This window comes from Temnothorax longispinosus, unplaced genomic scaffold (genome assembly GCF_030848805.1).
Source record: "Temnothorax longispinosus isolate EJ_2023e unplaced genomic scaffold, Tlon_JGU_v1 HiC_scaffold_39, whole genome shotgun sequence".
Classification (NCBI taxonomy): domain Eukaryota; kingdom Metazoa; phylum Arthropoda; class Insecta; order Hymenoptera; family Formicidae; genus Temnothorax; species Temnothorax longispinosus.
Window position 1 is genome coordinate 60,223 of NW_027270220.1, and position 14,499 is coordinate 74,721.

Here is a 14,499-nt window from a genome sequence, read left to right on the forward strand (position 1 = left end):
TGTAATTAGGCCAACAATCACCAACAAACGACCAACAAACGATAAAAAAATATAAAAATTAATAAAGTCGAAGTTGACCGGCTAATTTACCAGAGCTGAAATACTACACAGAGCTGCGACCTCTATAAAGTTGGCCGGACAACTTCAACGTATCGAGTATCGAACTTTCATTAGGGCCAAAGCACATATGACAGTCGACGAGGCCGGTATTCATAATCAGATCTTATTTCAAGACCGTCTTAAGTAATATCTTAAGATGCTAATACGGCTCTGTGATTGGTTAATGACATCTTAAGATTGTACTTAAGATGGTCTTAAATATAAGAACCGACTATGAATACCGGCCGTAGTCGTGGACGTAAGGCCCCGGACACACACTTTTTCGTAACAGTAACAGTAGGATTTCGACCAATCGTGTTACTCGATTCGGGAACGTATGGCCGTACGTTTTCGAATCGAGCAACGCGATTGGTCGAAATCCTACTGTTATGTTCTACGGAAAGTGTGTGTAGCCAGCTTAAGTAACGCACAAGCTTTGGCGTATCCTGATCTGTCATCAGGTCGGGGACTAAGACCGTCGTATATCGCTACGCCATGTTATGTGCTTTGACCCTTAATTGGAATCGATTGGTGGTCGTTTGGTGGTTTTTGGTAGTCTAGTCCGATCGTTTGGTGGTTAGTCGTTTTCCTGTAAAATAAAAATGAAATTTCCGGTGTGAAGTTAGCCGGACAATTTTTATTTTTCAATCAATTTAACTTTTTTATAGCTTATTCGACGCGGAATCGTTTGGTGGTCACGAATATCATCATAAAAACGTTTGGTGGTCAACCGTTTTCCCAGAAAATAAAAAAAATCGTATGCGCATAATGCTGCTGGACATATCACCACTGTGCCATTAGCCGGAAAAATTGTATTTATCACCCAAATTGACTTTGATAGGGCTCAATCGACGCGGAATCGTTTGGTGGTCACGAATATCGTCATTAAAACGTTTGGTGGTCAATGGTTTTCCTAAGAAATAGAAAAAACCGTACTCTCACGCCATTGGTTGTATGACTCCGTGACGTTAGCTCGGTAATTTGATGGATAAACATTATTTATCAATCAAATTGACTTTTATACGGCTCAATCGATGCGGAATCGTTTGGTGGTCACGAATATCGTCATTAAAACGTTTGGTGGTCAATCGTTTTCCTAAGAAATAGATAAAACCGTACTCTCACGCCATTGGTCGTATGACTCCGTGGCGTTAGCTCGGTAATTTGATGGATAAACATTATTTATCAATCAAATTGACTTTCATATGGCTCAATCGACGCGGAATCGTTTGGTGGTCACGAATATAATCAGTAAAACGTTTGGTGGTCAACCGTTTTCCCAGAAAATAGAAAAAACCGTACTCTCACGCCATTGGTCGCATATGACTCCGTGACGTTACTCGGTAATTTGATGGATAAACATTATTTATCAATCAAATTGACTTTCATACAACTCGTTCGACGCGGAATCGTTTGGTGGTCACGAATATAATCAGTAAAACGTTTGGTGGTCAACCGTTTTCTCAGAAAATAGAAAAAACCGTATGCGCATAATGCCGGACATATCACCTCTGTGTCATTAGTCGGAACGGTTGACCACCAAACGTTTTACTGATTATATTCGTGACCACCAAACGATTCCGCGTCGATTGAGCCGTATGGAAGTTAATTTGATTGATAAATAATGTTTATCCATCAAATTACCGAGCTAACGTCACGGAGTCATACGACCAATGGCGAGAGAGTACGGTTTTATCTATTTCTTAGGAAAACGATTGACCACCAAACGTTTTAATGACGATATTCGTGACCACCAAATGATTCCACGTCGATTGAGCCGTATGAAAGTCAATTTGATTGATAAATAATGTTTATCCATCAAATTACCGAGCTAACGTCACGGAATCATGCGACCAATGGCGTGAGAGTACGGTTTTATCTATTTCTTAGGAAAACAATTGACCACCAAACGTTTTAATGATGATATTCGTGACCACCAAACGATTCCGCGTCGATTGAGCCCTATCAAAGTCAATTTGGGTGATAAATACAATTTTTCCGACTAGTGGCACAGAGGTGATATGTCCGGCATTATGCGCATACGGTTTTTTCTATTTTCTGGGAAAACGGTTGACCACCAAACGTTTTACTGGTGATATTCGTGACCACCAAACGATTCCGCGTCAAATGAGCTATAAAAAAGTTAAATTGGTTGAAAAATAAAAATTGTCCGGCTAACTTCACACCGGAAATTTCATTTTTATTTTACAGGAAAACGACTAACCACCAAACGATCGGACTAGACTACCAAAAACCACCAAACGACCACCAATCGATTCCAATTAAGGGTCGACAGGAGTAACACTACCGACCTCTGTCGGGTTGCTTAGCTGCGAGTCCGTATTTTATTTATTATAAATTTTTTAAAAGCCAAAATGGAAAATCCGGCTCTGTACCAGCTTGCGGCTGATCTTACTGATTAAAACGAGCATAAGTGAAATGAGATTCGTTAATTAATTTGGCTAAAATTTGGGACAAACCGTTCCTAAGCAGCTTTGCAGGCTTGCTTAGAGCTGCAAAGCTGCTTAGGAACGGTTTGTCCCAAATTTTAGCCAAATTAATTAACGAATCTCATTTCACTTATGCTCGTTTTAATCAGTAAGATCAGCCGCAAGCTGGTACAGAGCCGGATTTTCCATTTTGGCTTTTAAAAAATTTATAATAAATAAAATACGGACTCGCAGCTAAGCAACCCGACAGAGGTCGGTAGTGTTACTCCTGTCGACCCTTAATGAAAGTTCGATACGTTGAAATTGTCCGGCCAACTTCATAGAGGTAGAGCTGCGTTCGAAAAAGTGCCCATCTACAAACCTCATAGAAGTTAGCCGGACACATTCGATTTATGACATTTTTTTTTTACGAATCGATTGTTAGTCGTTTGTTATTGATTGTTAGACTAATTAGAACGTTTGTTAGTTAATAGTTTTTACGTAATCACGAAAATAATTTTTAGTGTTAAATAGCCGGTAAATATAGAATTCTTTACAATTTTTGGTTCAAACCGTGGTCAATCGATGCGGAATCGTTTGTTAGTTCCAAATATACTAATTAAAACGTTTGTTAGATCACGGTTTCGCTAAAAAAGCGAAAAACTGTATATCGTTTAGCTGCCGGAGAGTGGGGGTGAGACGTAGAATATGTGGTGGTTTCGGAACGCATTATGTAATAGGGTAATTCTTCAGTTTAGCTACAGCAGCACAAAAAACGATGAATTTAGGCTCATTCGACGCGTTTTTGCACGAAACGTCTCACCCCCACTCTCCGGCAGCTAAACGATATACAGTTTTTCGGTTTTTTTTAGCGAAACCGTGATCTAACAAACGTTTTAATTAGTATATTCGGAACTAACAAACAATTCCGCATCGATTGACCACGGTTTGAACTGAAAATTGTAAAGAAATCTATATTTACTGGCTAAATTAACACTAAAAATTATTTTCGTGATTACGTAAAAACTATTAACTAACAAACGTTATAATTAGTCTAACAATTAATAACAAACGACTAACAATCGATTCGTAAAAAAAAAATGTCATAAGTCGAAATTGTCCGGCTAACTTCTATGAGGTCATCTACAATAGGTGTTTTAAGCTTTAAGCCTGTTTAAGCCTTAAGCGGGGAGCACACGCACTTCTGCACAACGCATAATGCGTAAGCATAAGAAAATTGATTGGTCTATTTCCTTATGCACATGTGTATGGACCAATCAATTTTCTTATGCTTATACGCATTATGCGTTGTGCAGAAGTGCGTGTCCGGGCCCTTAACAATGAACAAATATCTACATCAAGAGCAAATATAGATGATGTGCAATCAAATATAAGCAACAATGATACTTTAGAGTGTGGATTATTGGAATCACTGAATATGGCAAAGATATGTTTATTTACTAAAGTAAAAGAAGTCCAATATTAAATTGTCATAAAGAAATTGAAAGAAAAAAATTAATTAAAGCCACTTTAATATACAAATATTTAAAGAGAAGACAAAGAAAGGCTGATTTACACCGTTTACACAGATTTTGGGTGCGACCAATATTTAGTGTATGTACAAAAAAGATATCAACAAGGGGACAGTAATAATCTAATCAAGGAGATGATCAATACTGATCCTGACAAATATTTTGAATATTTTCATATGAATATTGATGTATTTAATGAATTATTAGAGTTATAAATTGAGCTAAGTATCACAAAACTAGATGTTGTCAGGGGGCTTATTACGGTTCTTGAAACGAAGTGAAAGTTACAAAAGTGAGGAAATTCACTAGGGTATCTATGATTTTATTGGTCGAAATCTAGTAAATCTGTTCACTTTTGTAATTTTCACTTCGTTTCAAGAACCGTAATCGACCCCCAGATCTCCAATATCAGCAACTACCTACAAATATGTTTACAATATTTGGCATCAGGCGATAGCATGCACTCAATTTCGTTTGCATTTCGCGTTGGACTGAACACAGTATCTAAGACTACGTTTACACGGCCCGATTTAAGCCGAAGTTATAACATCGATGTTATAACTACTGACGTTAGATGCCGTGTAAACGCTCTTTTACGACGAAGTTATTACATCGGTGTAGTAACTTAAAGTCGGTTGATGAAGAGGCTTAGGGTTACTACATCGACGTAAGAAGGACGTGTAAACGGTCGCACTGTAACACGGTCGTATACACAGGTCGCGAAACTCTCGTGGTGGGGGTATGCCTCTTAGGGTGCATTCGGGGAGACGCTATTAACGCTATAAACGCAAACGCTATGAACTTCGTTCGAAGAGCCAATAGCGCGACAGCGATAGCAAGCTGCCCGAACGCAGCTTAAGCGCCAATAGTATTTCGTGCCTCACCTCGAAAATAATAGCGAAAATAGCGCGAGTGATGACGTCACGCTGCCTTTACAGTGACGTCATCATCGTATATCACAGCGCCACAAAGCGTCTCCTCGAACAGTTTTGGACGATAATTGTGCTAATAGCGTGCTCCCCGAATGCACCCCTAATGTAACGACCTGTGCTTCACAGATCGTCCGCTAGCCGCGGAGCGCTGCGATCGTATGGTAAATGTGAAAACAATAGGTATATACATATATATAGCTTAAAATTACTTGCTTATAAAGTTTTGTTTCTTACAAAGTTTTAAATGACAAGAAGACGTTTTATTATTTACAAAAATTGTATAAATAATGTAAAAATTACGGAAATTATTTGTATAATTTAAATTTTATTTAATAACACCAAGCATTAATAACACTAAAAGCATTAATTATTCTTGAAGGATTGAAAGTTTCGTAATGGTTGAAAAAAAATGTAATTATACTTAAAACATTATGCATGCAATGTGAAACAATTATGTAGATAATTTCTTAGTATTTTTTGAAGGATTTGAAATAATAATATCTGTATGAAATATTATAAATATATTCATATATGTATATAATAGGTACATTTACATTTATATAGAGATATACACATTATTGTTGCAAGTGAATGTGTTATTAATAAAAAACTATTGAAAAACTATTGAGAGCGAAGTAACTATTGGATAACTATATTAGATTTGAATAGTACGTATACTATTCAAATTTTGAAAGTCCAATAGTTAATTCGCTGTCAAGTTTTTTTTCATAATATTAATAATATTGTATTCAAGTATTCAAGGCGTTACGTACTTTTTGAACGACCTCTAATATGTATTTGAAAGTATGGGTACAATAACAAGTTAAGTGTAATGTTATTCCACCTATACGTTCATTTGTATATTGAGATGTAGCATTACATACAACTTCTCGGTAAAAAAATTTTTCATACAAAAACATACATAAATATATATATATATATATATATATATATATATATAATTATAAATAAAATAGGCCCATACATGTTTTCTTTCTCTTGTACAACCTCTGTTCGTATATACAGGAAAAATGAAAAAAAGAATCTAAAATAATAAAAAGATTATTTTCGCATTTTATTTTTATAAATAGTTAAGTTTGAGGAAATAAGGAAAATTTTCCCATATGTATATAACAACAGTTACATTATATATGATTATATATAGGCAAATTTTTCTCGTTTCCTCAAACTTCTCTTTTTTTTTAAATACAATGCGAAAATGATCTTTTTAATTATTTTTAGATTCATCTTTTTATTATTTTGCCTGTATATGCGAATAGAAATTATATAAGAGAAGGAAAACATGTATAGACATATTTTATTTACAATTATACATATATATTTATATATTTTTTATATGAAAAATTTTCTTTTATCAACCATTGAAATGTAAGTTTACTTTTAGTAGAAATCATAGCTTCGAATTTTAAATAAATATTTGTAAATTACATGATTATATACTGCTTTTACAGGCTATCTATGTAAGCAAATATTAAAGAATGAAATTTACAGAACTTGTAAATTTTGTCAAGAAGCTTTAACAAGGTCCGACATTAATACATCAGTTTCGCAATTGGTTAACATGAAAACAAGAGGAGGCTTAATTCATGCAAATTTACATTTTTTTAATTTAATCAAATATGTTGAAGAATGTTTCTCTAAACACGCGACTAATTCAAATGTCTTTAATTTAACGGTAGATGAAGTATTGGATAATTATGAATTCACATTTCCTTGTAAAGATCACGATTCAGACATCTTGTCTTATGCAATTTTTTATTATATTCGACTAAGAATGCGCCAATTCACTTACCAAGAAAATCAAAAAGTAAAAAAAAAGTGTATCACTCAAAGAAAAATGTCGAAACTTAACAATGTTTAATATTTAATATTCTTTATTAATATTATGAAAAAAAACTTGACAGCGAATTAACTATTGGACTTTCAAAATTTGAATAGTATACGTACTATTCAAATCTAATATAGTTATCCAATAGTTACTTCGCTCTCAATAGTTTTTCAATAGTTTTTTATTAACACGTTCACTTGCAACAATAATGTGTATATCTCTATATAAATGTAAATGTACCTATTATATACATATATGAATATATTTATAATATTTCATACAGATATTATTATTTCAAATCCTTCAAAAAATACTAAGAAATTATCTACATAATTGTTTCACATTGCATGCATAATGTTTTAAGTATAATTACATTTTTTTCAACCATTACGAAACTTTCAATCTTTCAAGAATAATTAATGTTTTAGTGTTATTAATGCTTGGTGTTATTAAATAAAATTTAAATTATACAAATAATTTCCGTAATTTTTACATTATTTATACAATTTGTGTAAATAATAAAACGTCTTCTTGTCATTTAAAACTTTGTAAGAAACAAAACTTTATAAGCAAGTAATTTGAAGCTATATATATATATGTATACCTATTGTTTTCACATTTACCATACGATCGCAGCGCTCCGCGGCTAGCGGACGATCTGTGAAGCACAGGTCGTTACATTAAGAGGCATACCCCCACCACGAGAGTTTCGCGACCTGTGTATACGACCGTGCACTGTAACAATGGCGATAATGCCAACCGTAAAAATTAAGCATTCTGCGAACTCTCAATTATTTGCAGAGTACGTGATTCTATAGTACAGAATACAGAAAGCAAAGAAAGTGAAAGAAATGGAAACCAAAAAGCGTGAAAGTTGGGAAACCGAGGAAACTCGATATTTTCTCAAATTAATGAGAGAACGCAAATCATGAAAAGTTTAGATGACGGAACAACCTTTAACATAATATCTGAAAAAAATTCAAAACATTTGATTATGAGATAGTCTATATAAATATTAATTATTATTATTATGAAATGTAATATTTTGCTTTTATTTTTCACATTTAATTCAGATTTAAACGCCATTCCCGTATAAACTGAGAATCATATATAATTTTTTTGTAATGTTAAAAATTATTTTGTTACCTACTTATCTTTTTTTTGTGTTATATTTTATATTAAGTTGTACTGACTATACTCTGTGATTATTATAATAAGTTGTACTGACTGTACTCTGTGATTATTATAATAAGTTGTACTGATTTTACCTGAATGATTACTATGATAAAAATATAATTATAAAATATAATTATTGAAATTAATTTTTTTTAACTACTTTTCAATCGGGGATGGTTTATGAAAGTTTGCACAAGGGCGGCTCATTCCCGTACGACGGCCCTAAATACCGATAACATATAAAGAAACATTGTACATTTTTTAAATAAATACTTTATTATACATATTATAATTTGTGCTATATAAGACAGGTAGCAAAAAAATAACTCATGAAGAGTACAGGTTATTTTTATATTATATATTGTTTATGTTACAAATGTTCTTCGGAGTTCAAAATTTTTAGCCAAATAATTTTTTAGGGTATTCCTTAGCTGACTGGCAATAAAGTGATCCAATAAGTTATGAGCTCTTGTTGGTTCTGATTGCTGAATTTCGACTTGTACGTCTGTTACTGCATGCTCCCACGCAGGTAAAAATGTTTCTTTTCGCGTCTCGACTATGTTATGTAAAATGCAGACGGCTGATATTATATTTAGTACGTAAGTATAGTGTACATCAATTCGTTTAAGTACTCGTCGCCAACAAGCTTTCAGTCTTCCAAAAGCTATTTCAACACATACGCGGGCAGAATTTAGATATACATTAAAGGATTCTTCCTCAGGAGTGAGACGAGCACTCTTAGTGTATCCTTTGATGAGCCATTTCAGTGACGGATAAGCAGGATCTCCTATTATAAGATAAGGCGCTGACCATTTAATACCGTTTTCATTCCCTAAAATATAAGTTTTACGTAAATTTGAGAAAATTATATAATATCAACTTTAGTAAAAAATGAAACATTTTTTACCAACTTTGGGAATTAATAAATTATAGTTTTTATACAATTTTGAAGTCTGAAAAACTGATCATGACACGATCCTGGTGAACCACAGTAAATATTACGAAACCTAGAAAATGATGGCGTTAATCAATTATTCTATTAAAAACAAAAACAGTGGAATGAACAAATGATATACTTGCACACGTATGTACACCTATAGTTGTTATCTACAACCGCTTGCAATATCATAGAGGGCCATTCTTTTCGATTAATGTAATCTCTATATCCATTACTAGGAGGAAGAATAGGGATATGCGTCCCATCAATTGCTCCAATTAATTGTGGAATATGCGTTTTCTTCTCAAAAGCCGCAGCTATTTTATAGCACTCATCATTGTCAGGCATGGTTATCCACAAGCTCATTAGTTCTGTGTTAATTGCATCAATTACTCTATGAATACACTTCTACACGGTTGCCTTATGAATTCCAAAATTATTTCCAACTATGCGATATTTACAGCAGCTAGATAAGAAATACAGACAAACAGCGACCTGCTTTTCCAATGTTACTGGTTCTCGGGTCCTATCTGGTTTAAACTTGGAGCGAGTACTTCTCGTAACTGATCATACAATATCACATAACCAGAGAAAAGTTGCTTTAGTCATCCGAAATGTTTCTAACCAGTCTTAATCCTTAAAATGACCATATTTCTCTTTCTGCGAGATAATTTTAATATAGGTCCGAGATCAAGCAAATTATTTGGTGGCGTTGAATTCAACAAGTGTTAGTAATAGAATTTTTTTTAGACGCCTTCGCCGTTTAATCAAAATTTTTTGGATATGTAATGTACATTGCATGACCATGTTTTCCACAGTTGTCAAGTATACGGCAACAAACGAGCAAACGCTTTCCATGTTCTCCCCAATTGTTTCCAATATTGATAACAATTAACCTAAAATTTTAATTTTTTGTTAGTTATATATTACATTTTACTTGACAAATAAATATTTAATGATTTTCAAATTTATAATGTAACCTAAAAGTCCACTTTGTTTGTTGACTTATTTACATTTTTTCAGACCCTAACCCTACGACAAGCAAGCATCAAATTTTTAGTAATTATATATTGGTATCAATAGAAATCTCACTCGAAAGTTATTAAGTTATTTCAGCTTGGTGGGAGTAAGATAAGCCTGAACGTGTAAACGCAACTCACCTTAAGTAGGAGTTATAACATCAGCGTTACTAAGTCGAAGTTAGAAGTCGTGTAAACGTACTCTATGATTGTGTCTGAAACATGTCAGGCTATTTGGGATAATTTAAAAGATATAGTTTTTCCCGAAAATTCAGAAAATTCATAACTACAAAGAGCAAAAGAGTTCGAAAAATTATTGGATTTTCCAAACTGCATTGGTGCCATTGATGAAAAACATGTTGTACTTTAGGTATAGAAAAAAATTGTGTTAATGATAAATATCAACAGTTGTATAACTTAATTTAAATATTAATAGTTTTTTGCTTTAATTTTTGCGTTTATTTTTTACATTTTAGGCTCCACCTCATAGTGGGTCAACGTATTATAATTATAAAAATTCTCACAGCATTGTGCTTTTAGCAGTCGCAGATGCCAATTGCTGCTTTACAATCGTATATAGATATTGGTGCTGAAGGTAGACGAAGCGATGGAAGAATATTCCGTGATAGCAACTTGGGCATCAATTAGAAAATAACGATTTAAAGTTACCGAAAGCAAGGTCAATTTCAGAAAACGGTCCAACATTACTATATGTTTTAGTGGGAGATGCAGCTTTTGGTTTAACTTCGTATATGCTACGTCCATACCCTCAATCGTGCAATTTTAATATTATAAAAAGTATATTTAATTATCAATTAAGTCATACTCGACTTTCGGTATTTGGACTGGCAGATGGAGAATTTTTCGAAGGCCTCTTATAACAAATGTTGATAATGCAATTTTGATTGTTCAATCAACTGTCTGTTTACACAATTTCTTGATGATGACAGATCTAAATCTTCCTATAGAAAACAGATCATATTCTGTAAATATTCCTTTACAAGATCAAAATTCATGTCAAGCATTACACAGTCTTGAAAGTTTAGAAAATAATACATTTCGTGGAAGTACTGTGAGAGATCAATTTGCGCAATATTTTTCTACATCTGGAGCTATAAAACAACAGTGGACAAAAGCTTATACACGTGATTATTAAATACAATTTTATTTGAAAAATAAACATTGGTTCTTTATCATTTACTCATACATATTTTACATACATAAACAGTCTTATATGTATAATATGTATAAACAATCCTTTAATCTTATAAACAGACTTTTCTCGATGTTAGAGAGTTAAATACTTGTAACACTTTTAGAAATCTGTGTTACACACACACAAACATCTCTTTATATGAAACTTTTATAATCTAATATTTTCTAATACTTTTTGGTACTTTTAAAACGTCTTGAGTAGACTTCTCTGCAAAATTTTACTGCTTATTTACTACTTTTTTTATAAACTAAAATAATCGTATTCTATAATTATCTTATAATTATCTCACTTTTCTTTACTTTTATCACAATATATCTTAATCATAAAAAATCATACTTTTAATCATCTTTGAAACAAGAAACAAAAATTTTTCAAACAAAAAATTTCGCAGATAAATAAAATTAACTTACTTCCTAGTTCATTTAGGTTCCTGGATACTTGTACAATTATATTCAAATTATGTAAAAAAACAGATAGTATGCAGTAAAAATAGTTCATTTTGATGTGTATTACAAAATATTTGTTTAATTTTTTACCTTTGACGTCAAAATTTCCAAATATAGCTGTACAAGTATTCATGAGCCTTTATATTGCAACAAGAATAAGACCAAGAGTAGCAAGAATAAAACCCTCCAAAGGTATGATATCTTTTGTTTAAATCTCTTTTGCCACTTCAATTTCGTAAAGTCTTGTTAAAAACTCAATTTATAATTTTGACCTTTCTTCATACGAAAGTCTGCGTAAACCTTCAGATAAACGTAGCAAAATCCATCAATCGGAGTTGGTTCCTTGTTTTCCTTCAGCGCTTGTATAAGAACTTTGTCACATTTATCTACACTTTGAAATTTCTTCCTTTCTGTTAACAAAGCAAAACATATTAATTAGTATTTCAATATTTATTTAAATTTAATTCATGTAAATAAAATAACAAACAGAAATTATACTTTTTGATGTTGCGGATATTGAAGAAGAGCCTGGAGTTGATTGCACATCATCCAAATCATTTATATTTGCACTTGGTGTAGATGTTTGTTCATTGTTAATTGCTGCTTTTAAAGAAGTTACAGTTCTGAAATAAATATTAAGAAATTATTATAACATATGTATCTCCAATATAACCATGGTAATCAACAATGGGGTTCTTTAGTGAAAGCTAGCATAGAGTGCAGCACCAATATAAATGTTGGTAGTATTTGGTAGTATTGGTAGTATTTTTTGGTAGTATTGGTATCATTTACGCCGAAAATTACCAGCCACAGTGGCTCCCTTGTGCGGGAGCAAAAGTTAGTGAAGAACCTCATTGTTAACTGATCAATTATTATTTTACTTACTGCCGATGTTCCAAGGTATCATTTAAAAATGTCATTTCACTGTAATGACGAAAGGACGGCATTATTGTTTCGGATTTTGGTATCCCGGCTGCGTCACTTCTTTGCAGCATAGCTTGTCGTTTCTTGAATACATTTTTTGCTTTTTTATAACAATCTCGTAGGTAATTCCACCTCTTTTCCGCTTTACTTGGTGTACATATATAAGCCTACAACATGAAATTTGTAACCATAATAATGTGCTATAAAAGTGCTTATAGATAAAATGCAAAGATACACAAAATAATTTTACCCTTTAAATGTACACTGACTTCGTTCCACAAGCGATCTTTTTGTTTTCTTCCTCTTTGTTTCACCGGCAAACTACTATCGTACAACGCGGGTCTGTTTTTTTACAGCTGAGATGAGTTCCTCATCCAGCCTATCTTTATCTTGCACATTATCTTCGTTAGTTTCGTTAAAGTCCTCATCCAGGGGCCGTATTCTGTTCCGCTAAAATCCGCTTACCGACAATTGTCGGTGTCGTTGCGCAGCTTTTACACGATATGAAAAACCTGCGCAACGACACTTATCGAACCGACAGTTGTCGGTAGGCAGGAACGGAATACGGGCCCAGCCTATCTTTATCTTGTACATTGTCTTCGTTAGTTCCGTTGAAATTCTCATTCAGCCAATATTCATCTTGCACATTATCTTCGTTGGTTTCGTTAGTCTCGTTTCCTGCAATAACAATTTATTAGTAAAGTAATTTAAACAATTTATTAACAATATAATTTTAGAAATTTTTATTACCTGTTATAAAAAGTCTTATCCATCACTAATGAATGTAGATTGTTCGCAAAGCAAGAATGCTGTTCAAGTTGGTCATGTTTTAATATCCATTTGCAACATTTGCCCACACTTATATTGTTCCTAAAAAATCAAAATATATAAATATATTAGTTGTTATACATACACCTTGTTGGTAGACAAAATACATATATAATGAATACTTTACCATGTCGTGTGAATTAATTGATATACTTTAGATTTAGAATATTATACGTTCTCAGCAGTTCTCAGTGTCTTTAAAGCACAATTACCAGCGATTATAACAAAATACACGTTGCGTACAGGTTATGCGACTATGTTTTTTCGGGTTTGCGACAATGGCGTAGAATTGCGTGGAATTGTGTTTCGTTATGCTAAGACTCCATAGACGCGGAAACGCCGTGCGGTAGAGTGCGTTGACCAATCAGAAGGCTGCCGCAAGTCGCCTGCGGCAAAATCAAAATTTGTGATTGGTCAACGCACTCTGCCGCATGGCGTTTCCGCGTCTATGGAGTCTTAGCATTAAGCGGAGAGCACACACTTCTGCATAACGCATAATGCGTAAGCATAAGAAAATTGATTGATTTATTTCCTTATACACATGTGTATGGACCAATCAATTTTCTTATGCTTACGCATTATGCGTTGTGCAGAAGTGTGTGTCCGGGCCCTTAAGGTGGAAGCACATAAAATTGCAGGAGCCATAAGCAGAAGGCAGAAGCCATATGCGCATGCGCTATGGTATTTATAGAGCTCTACAGATACCATAGCGCATGCGCATATGGCTTCTGCTTTCTGCTCATGGCTCCTGCAATTTTATGTGCTTCCACCTTTAGGGTGCTGTCACATGGCAGTCAGAAATTCGGAAAACGGAATCTCGGAAAAGTAACGGAGAGGGGGTCAACCAATCAGAGTTAGCTCGATCGGTGCGATTTTTCAAGGGCCGGGCTCCCCATGGAACGACTTTTACGGAAAACTAAATGGCATTCTAACCTTAACATAAGAGTTAAGGTGGAAGCACATAAAATTGCAGGAGCCATGAGCAGAATGCAGAAGCCATATGCGCATGCGCTATGGTATTTATAGAGCTCTACGGATACCATAGCGCATGCGCATATGGCTTCTGCTTTCTGCTCATGGCTCCTGCAATTTTATGTGCTTCCACCTTTAAG

At 33.7% G+C, this 14,499-nt stretch overlaps 1 protein-coding gene, 1 long non-coding RNA gene and 1 pseudogene across 5 annotated transcripts; 1 reads left to right on the plus strand and 2 right to left on the minus strand.

The window, feature by feature from the left end:
• The first annotated feature begins 3,989 nt into the window (after positions 1-3,989).
• Positions 3,990-11,153, plus strand: LOC139824480 (uncharacterized; annotated as a pseudogene).
• LOC139824482 (uncharacterized) lies at positions 8,355-10,342 on the minus strand. Of its 4 annotated transcripts, none has more exons than XR_011735115.1 (3): positions 10,115-10,342; positions 8,929-9,850; positions 8,355-8,849 (listed from the first exon to the last, which is right to left on the minus strand). It is a non-coding gene; the product is annotated as an uncharacterized lncRNA (long non-coding RNA). The 4 variants fall into 4 exon arrangements; XR_011735116.1 differs by having other exon boundaries at positions 9,935-10,119; XR_011735114.1 differs by having other exon boundaries at positions 8,929-10,126.
• Positions 11,154-11,172: 19 nt separating the features above from the next.
• On the minus strand, positions 11,173-13,683 carry LOC139824481 (uncharacterized). The gene is made up of 6 exons (XM_071797005.1): positions 13,515-13,683; positions 13,310-13,429; positions 12,810-13,237; positions 12,521-12,726; positions 12,134-12,258; positions 11,173-12,045 (listed from the first exon to the last, which is right to left on the minus strand). The coding sequence occupies exons 4-6, from the start codon at positions 12,628-12,630 to the stop codon at positions 11,882-11,884; spliced, it is 399 nt and encodes a 132-aa protein (XP_071653106.1). The 5' UTR covers positions 12,631-12,726; positions 12,810-13,237; positions 13,310-13,429; positions 13,515-13,683; the 3' UTR covers positions 11,173-11,881.
• Positions 13,684-14,499: the final 816 nt, after the last annotated feature.

Excerpts from the sequence above, each read along its gene's own strand:
- LOC139824481 (XM_071797005.1), bottom strand. The coding sequence starts at position 12,630 with ATGCTGCAAAGAAGTGACGCAGCCGGGATACCAAAATCCGAAACAATA. Across the intron at positions 12,259-12,520 it reads GATACCTTGGAACATCGGCA|AACTGTAACTTCTTTAAAAG; the intron begins GTAAGTAAAATA and ends TATTTATTTCAG. Across the intron at positions 12,046-12,133 it reads AATATCCGCAACATCAAAAA|AAAGGAAGAAATTTCAAAGT; the intron begins GTATAATTTCTG and ends CTTTGTTAACAG.